The sequence below is a fragment of the Bombus pascuorum genome, chromosome 5, assembly GCF_905332965.1.
Source record: "Bombus pascuorum chromosome 5, iyBomPasc1.1, whole genome shotgun sequence".
Lineage (NCBI taxonomy): Eukaryota > Metazoa > Arthropoda > Insecta > Hymenoptera > Apidae > Bombus > Bombus pascuorum.
In genome coordinates this window covers 7,611,174-7,618,456 of record NC_083492.1, presented here as the reverse complement: position 1 = coordinate 7,618,456, position 7,283 = coordinate 7,611,174, and the positions used below count along the sequence as shown (strand labels likewise).

The following is a 7,283-nucleotide window of genomic DNA, read 5'->3' as shown; positions in this document are numbered from 1 at the left end:
GAACATGCTGATTACAATTCTCCTGATTTTTATTTCTTTTCATACCGCATTTTTATTATCTTTACTTGTTTGAATGTTACACGAATTTTTTGCCAACTAAATATCCTATCCTGTTATTTATCCATTTGCATATTTTAAAGCAGTTATCGTATCATTAAACAAAATTCGAAATAACGTTTTATCATAAACTAAACATTTTAGTAAAAATCAAGGAACAAATTCAATGTAATATAATAAATATTTCAATTTCGTCTAAATTATTTTATTTTTTATTGTTTTTATATTCTATAATATAATACGATAATAGTATATGTGTTACAATTTTTTTCATAAAACATCAAATGATTTCATTATTCAAGTTACGCGCGTTTAAATGTCGTTGACATACAATACTCCGCCGGTAATCGCTACACATGAGATAGAACCTTTAATTCTGTAGTGAGAAGGAAATTGGAAAACAACGAGAAAATCAAATCTATGCTATTAACAAGTTTCACAGAGTATACAAGTCGGTATTCAGAAAATGACTGAAAATAAACACGCTTTATAATTTATAAAATTTATCGAAAAATTGATAACTTGATCATTCAAGGAAATTTATCCGAATCATAAACTTTTGATGCTTATGACACATTTGTAAAATTTCTTAAGCAGTAAACGGCTACAAACATGTTGAACACAATAAAAACAAGTTTGAAAAAAAATCTACAACAACCGAGCAGAATTATAGAATTTAGTAAAATCAAGAATAAAATACCACTTTCAAAACCTTTGCCAGGTAAAGAAAATAACTGTAAAAAAAATTTAAATAAAATGTACAAAACATGGAGCACAAATTTCTAAACATAAATATTTATCAATGAGAAAGTGTTGCATACATATATGCACACACTCTTTTTCTTTTTGTTAATAATTATTAATTTATGATATATAGTTTTTCAGTATCCGATGAGTAACGAAAAAGAACATAGAATATATGTTTGGGGTTTGGCAGAACATGGTGCTCTTGGTACATTAAAAACAACGATTTTCGAAAAAGGTATTTCTTATATTCCGAGACCTAAAAGATTAGCTTTTGGAGAAAAGCATGATGTAACGGATATAACTTGTGGTTATGGGTTTACTGCATTTGCAGTAAAATCCAAAGATAAAAATATTTTATATGGGAATGGAATAAATACAGATTCCCAGCTTGGTAAGAAAATTATAATTTCTAAGCCACCTTTTATTTTTAGCAATAAATTCATCAAAAATATCTTTTCATATTAAAATATAATTTTTAATATGCTACTAGGTTTCAATGAAAAAGATAAAAAATTCCCAAATGGATTAATAACTGAACCAAGACCTATTGATTTGCCAATTAAAGATTCTTCTACTAAAGTCCTAGATATGTCAGCTGGAAGAGCACATTTGTTGGTATTAACAAATGAAGGTGTATTCACATTAGGAAATAATGCATATGGACAATGTGGTCGCCCTATAATATTAAATGAAAATTATGAAAAAAGTAGAGTTGTTCATCATATACCTAATATTAAGGAAAAAAAGATAAAAGCTGTAACAGCTGGTCAAGATCATAGGTATGAAAATTTTTAATACTTCACATATAGTTCATTACAATATTTGAGAATTCTTCCTTACTGCTATATGATAGCATACTCTTGACAGAATCCGGTGAAGTATATACCTTTGGTTGGGGTGCAGATGGACAAACTGGATTGGCACATTATCGAAATGAGCATAGACCAAGTTTAGTGAAAGGAGATTTGGCTGGCCAACATATTATAAAAGTTGCATGCGTTGCAGATTGTGTATTAGCACTCAGCGGTATCTGCAATATTCATGTATTAATATAATCTTATGTTGTGTAAAAATAGACAGTAACAAGATATTATACAATTATTTGAACACGTGGTTACAGATAAAGGAAATGTATTTGGTTGGGGTAATTCTGAATATGCACAGTTACTTATGGAAGGTGAAAATCAACAGGTAAACATAGCTACAGAGTTAAGTGCGTTGAAAAAATTAGGTCATATTGTAGACATTGCCTGTGGTGGTTGCTTTTGTATGGTTTTAAATAGTAAGTATTTATCCAATTGTTTAATTATTTTTATAATCATGTATCATACAATTTGTATATGTGAATTTATTAGATACAGGTGAAGTTTATGTATGGGGTTATGGTATTCTTGGTTTTGGTCCTGAAGTCAAAAAAGCTCAACAACCAATTAAAATTCCATCTGTACTTTTTGGAAATAATGCATACCAGAAGAATACAAAAGTAAGTTCGCTCTAGGATTATAGAAGGAAAAAGAGCAATGTAATTACATTTTTTTTCCTAGGTGATAAAGGTATTTTGTGGCATGAGTCATCTTGCAGCTTTGACAAATACAGGTGATTTGTATATGTGGGGTTGTAACAAATTTGGGTCTTTAGGATTAGGAGATTTGAAAGACCAGTATTTTCCACTGAAGGTAAAGAAATTATATTCGTCATTAAAAAATAGTATAGTAATAAAGAACGATAATTTGTATTATAGGTAACTGTAGGAGCACAAGTAAAAAAGGTAGCTTGTGGAATAGATCATACAGTTATTCTTTGTAAACCTTTTATTTGAAGCATAGTATATTTTCTGTTATAAGAGGTAATATACTATTTATAAAACTTATGTACAAATTGTTATTTTAATCTGTTATGTAAAAACATTGTATATGTAGCTAATTGCTTTTTATATTATGATATATTGCAAAAATCTAATTGATAAATAATGAACGCATATCTTTATATAGAATGTCGTTATTTAAAAACGGGCATATTCGATATAAAATCTTCCTTTGTCACTTAAAGCTTGTTTCAAAAACTTTCATATGATTAGTTATTTTATTAAATTTATATATAAAATTTGCCAATTGTTACATATTTAACACAACTAAAACTATCATTAAAATAGAAATATTAAATGTAAGTCTAATTGCTTCATTGGCACACACCAAGTTTTCATAAGATATAGTGTATTTTATCATAGTAGGAATTCTGCAAACTCGTGGATCTAAAAAGGAAATGTTATTTAGCATCACCATCAATCAAGTAATTTTACGTCATTTTAATTTAAAATGAGTCAATGTACTTACCAGTACATCTGTAAGAAATACTTGTGGAGTTTGAAGCTACTGATATATATAGTGGTGGACAATCACGAATGAAAGTAGCATCGGCACAAGAAACTGTAATACTATGCACATCATTGGATATTGATGCACAAGATTTTGATGGTCCTGTTGTATTGGCGTATAATGGTTCTCGTGATGAACACACAACTAAACTATCTAATCCGGAGCCCTGAATCTGAAAATAATTACTTATAATTATATAATATTAATAATATTACTATAGTATATACTGTGGCCCTAAATTCCAAATAAAGTCGAAAGAAATTTTATACCTCAAAATAAGACAAAATCAAGAATAACAGAACTCTATATTCCGCAAAAGGAAACCTTAAACAACAAAATTGTATTGTTTTTTCAATTTATTTTTGTATGTAGAATAACCCCTTGTCCATTGTTGTCTCTTATCTAGCCAGAAATTACGCATATTCATGATATATATATCTACGTACACTTGGTATATATAGTATACTATACATGATATGCATATACATGATATACATGGTATATTTGAAAAGTGTCAAGTTGATTTTCTTGAAAATAAGGTCCCGAACGCAATTTTGTTATTTTAGATTTTCGTCTTTAGATTTCGCGTGTTGTGTATATATAGTATAGAATAACTAATAATATTTAAAAAGAAAAGAACTTACTCTTACTACTGCTGTATTATGGTTAAAAAAGTAATTGGGATGTAATTTATAAAAACTAATACCGTTTGGTACAATATAATCATCATATGAATTCAAAGATCCAGATGAAATATAATCTGATCCACACTGGGAATTAATTAAACGCTTGGGAACTATAACAAATTTTACACAATGGTCATTCTTTTAATTTATGTATGAAAAGTTTAATGTCAGTTTGATATTTCTTTCTTTTACCTTGCTTCATTCTTGAAACTATGTTGGTTATTGGTTCTAAAGCTTCTTCTGTATCTTTACCAATAGAAGTACTAATAGAGAATAAATCTGTCATACGATTTTGTACTAGATCGGACCACGGATCTTTGGATGAGGCCATAAAAAGTATGATTGTATCTGAAAGAATAATTAATAATAAACTATACAAGTATTCATCTAATTTAAAAGTTTATTGTACTGATATAAAATTTTACCTGGAATATATTCTCGTATTCGCAATATAGTTTGCAAGCAATATTGCTTGTCATTTTTAGATATATCAGAAATATATGGAACAATTAAAACAATATCAGAACGTGCTCCACCAACACCACGAGCACGTTCGGCATTCAGTTTATTCTTTAGATATGCTTCCAATTCTTTGAGCGACTTAGCTAAATCGAAACCACGAGTACCTGAAAAAAATCATTTCACAACGAATTTTGTTGTAATTTATCACTTATTATTAATTTCTGTTTAGTACATACTATTTCCATAGTAATGAGATGAATTATAGGCATGGAAATCCAAAATGTTAGAAGTACTATTAATCATTGGTGTTCCATCTCGACCATTTATTAATGTGAATTTGGAATTAAATTGATTGATGTTTATGTTTTCCAATAAATGTGCAAGAATAGGTTTTATTATGGAGAATTCCCAGTTTGTGTCCAAAATAATCGTTAAATCGACAGACATTTGATTGAAACTATATAATTTATCCGTGTCAGTACATGAAAGATCTTTATTCATGGATGAAGCTATAAAAATATTATATTAAATAAATCTTTTATGTATAATCTAACAAATATATCTGAATCGTTTATATGAAATTTCATCTCTAATACTTACGCACATATTTCACTAATTCATTTACTGCTTGCACTGACAATTTTTCAATTATCGGATATTCAAGCGTTGCGTGTGCTAGATCCTCTAATAATATAGAAGCACTATATGTCTGAAAAAATGAATATTAACAATAAGAAAAAATTTTTGTTTTATAAACTAATTAAACATATTAATATTGAGATATAAAACTAATTTACCTGTGCAACCAATGTTTCATTTGGTGCAACAGATGTGAACAGTGTTCTCCGATTGCATGCTCTAATAGATGAGTCAAAGAATCCTATTGGACTATAGTACATGTCAAAAATTTGTGAAAGCCTCAAATTAGGTATTCTAGAATACCATTTGCCAGTTTCATTGGCCAAAATTAAACCATCTAAATCTCCTCTGATTTCTGCCGTTGTCATCTCATAATTACTGTTAGAATTCAAGAAATACCATCGTGGCAAAGCAGTGGAATTCCAATGGCCATTTAGTCCAACACTAAGTTTGATATCTTTATTTCTAGGGCCTTGCCTTAAAGCTACTTCTGCCAAATCTCCTATAATTTCAATAATAATTTTCATGTATTTTATAGAGTAATTTATTAATGATTTATATCTCAAAAGATTAATATTACCAGCTAGAGTCGCAAGCCACTTGTTTTCTAAAGATCGATCCATTACATCTAAATTGTTCTTTTTTAAAACATCCGCTGATAACAACTCGGGAAGTCTGGTTGTTTCTGGTTGTGTAGCTGCAGCTATTCCAGCTAGTACTAAGCCAAAAGAAGTTGTACCCCATCTAAAAATGTATATATTTTAATGAAATAATGAATTACATTCATCTAATTATTTCAATAAATTATAAACTTACGGAGTTTTCATAACACCATTTTCTACAGGGCATTCACTAACAGGTCGTGATTCTGTACCTCTATACCGTGCACTATCTGGATGATTAGGCGGTACTTCTGGATATCGCGAGTTTGGATCAACCGTAACATTGTTACCTTCATTTCTCCCATCAGTCATACTTTTTCTGTATTAAAATTATATTTTATTTCTGATATCAATTACATTATGCGGGCTTTTTCTACTTACATTTCATCAGATGATAAAGTTTCTACATCATTAGCAGTATTTTTAATCATTGCCTTATCATTATTTTTAACATCTCTCGGATATCTGTACGTATCAGCAAGTCTACAAACTTTTGCTTCGTCCCCTCTTTGAAACATTCCAATACTACTTGATAACATAAAGTGTAATGTACACTGCAATGTAATAGTTAACTATTAGGGAAATATATACGAAATGATATGACAGTCTAAACTACATACATACCCTTTCAACATCTGTGATACTATTATTAGGAAACGTGAGAGCATCTCCTGGTATAAGACGTAGAGTTTGAGCAAAACGATAAAATTGATGAGCAATTGGTGCAAAGGGTGATATTCCATCTTGATTAGGAATATCAGGATTCGGAGCAATACCATCTTGTCGAAAACTGTACATCAGAATCAATAAAATTATCTCTTTACACAATATTACTATTTCTCTAAAGTATATATTGAACTTACCGATGCAGAAGTGCAACAGATAAACTTCTCAGGTCCATATTAAGACCTTCTGTACTTTCAATTTTACGAAGTATCGCAATGAACGTATTTAAAGTGTGCGGCAGTCTATTATCTTTTTCCAAAAGATATTTGTTGTCATAACATTCTCGAAGAGATGGTGAAAGATTTCGAGCTGCATTCTCTTGTGCACGTACAGCTAAAAGTAAACAACAATAAAATTTTGAAACAAGCTATATTGCTTTGGACTTTATAATTTATTGATAAAAAGTACTTACTTAAAGTGATAAAGATAAGAAAATACCAAAATTTTGCCATTTTACTGCAACTGGATTCATATAAAATATAAAATTAATATTAACTTCCTATAATTTAATAGTTCATAAATTAAGAAAAAAATGTTATATTGATTACCACAAAGTAATACAATATAATATAAAAATATATAAAAATATATTGTATTTAGCTAAATATATTTTATACTTCAAGAAACAGCTATAAAACAATGAAATTACATTCAGGAAATTATAAATTACTTACTGCAAATGATTTTCAGTTACTTCCAATACAGAATGTATGATATCTTTCCAACTCTGTTCAGCAAAGCAATATACCACACCTATCCAAAGATATCATGATACCTATTAGATAAGATAATACATGAGTAACAACTCCGACTTTATTACAGGTATCTTTACTAAAACAGGTATTTTCAAAATTTCAAAACAAATAGAGTCAATCAATAATTAATTGGATAATTAAATTAATTAATTAAATAATTTTGTCTATTATTGT

At 28.8% G+C, this 7,283-nt stretch overlaps 2 protein-coding genes across 3 annotated transcripts; one reads left to right on the top strand and one right to left on the bottom strand.

The window, feature by feature from the left end:
- The first annotated feature begins 401 nt into the window (after window positions 1-401).
- LOC132907313 (RCC1-like G exchanging factor-like protein) lies at window positions 402-2,674 on the top strand. The gene is made up of 8 exons (XM_060960264.1): window positions 402-778; window positions 935-1,195; window positions 1,295-1,583; window positions 1,658-1,830; window positions 1,925-2,086; window positions 2,160-2,287; window positions 2,349-2,480; window positions 2,546-2,674. The coding sequence occupies exons 1-8, from the start codon at window positions 670-672 to the stop codon at window positions 2,621-2,623; spliced, it is 1,332 nt and encodes a 443-aa protein (XP_060816247.1). The 5' UTR covers window positions 402-669; the 3' UTR covers window positions 2,624-2,674.
- Window positions 2,598-7,167, bottom strand: LOC132907308 (uncharacterized). Of its 2 annotated transcripts, XM_060960258.1 has the most exons (15): window positions 7,029-7,167; window positions 6,767-6,816; window positions 6,492-6,687; window positions 6,253-6,418; window positions 6,010-6,182; window positions 5,783-5,947; window positions 5,547-5,710; window positions 5,125-5,468; window positions 4,928-5,036; window positions 4,564-4,836; window positions 4,291-4,491; window positions 4,058-4,213; window positions 3,824-3,975; window positions 3,138-3,351; window positions 2,598-3,055 (listed from the first exon to the last, which is right to left on the bottom strand). In XM_060960258.1, exons 2-15 carry the CDS (start codon window positions 6,804-6,806, stop codon window positions 2,919-2,921), a joined length of 2,490 nt encoding a protein of 829 aa, XP_060816241.1. In that variant the 5' UTR covers window positions 6,807-6,816; window positions 7,029-7,167; the 3' UTR covers window positions 2,598-2,918. The 2 variants fall into 2 exon arrangements, with proteins under 2 accessions (XP_060816241.1, XP_060816242.1); XM_060960259.1 differs by lacking the exon at window positions 7,029-7,167 and having other exon boundaries at window positions 6,767-6,841.
- Between the last annotated feature and the right edge of the window lie 116 nt (window positions 7,168-7,283).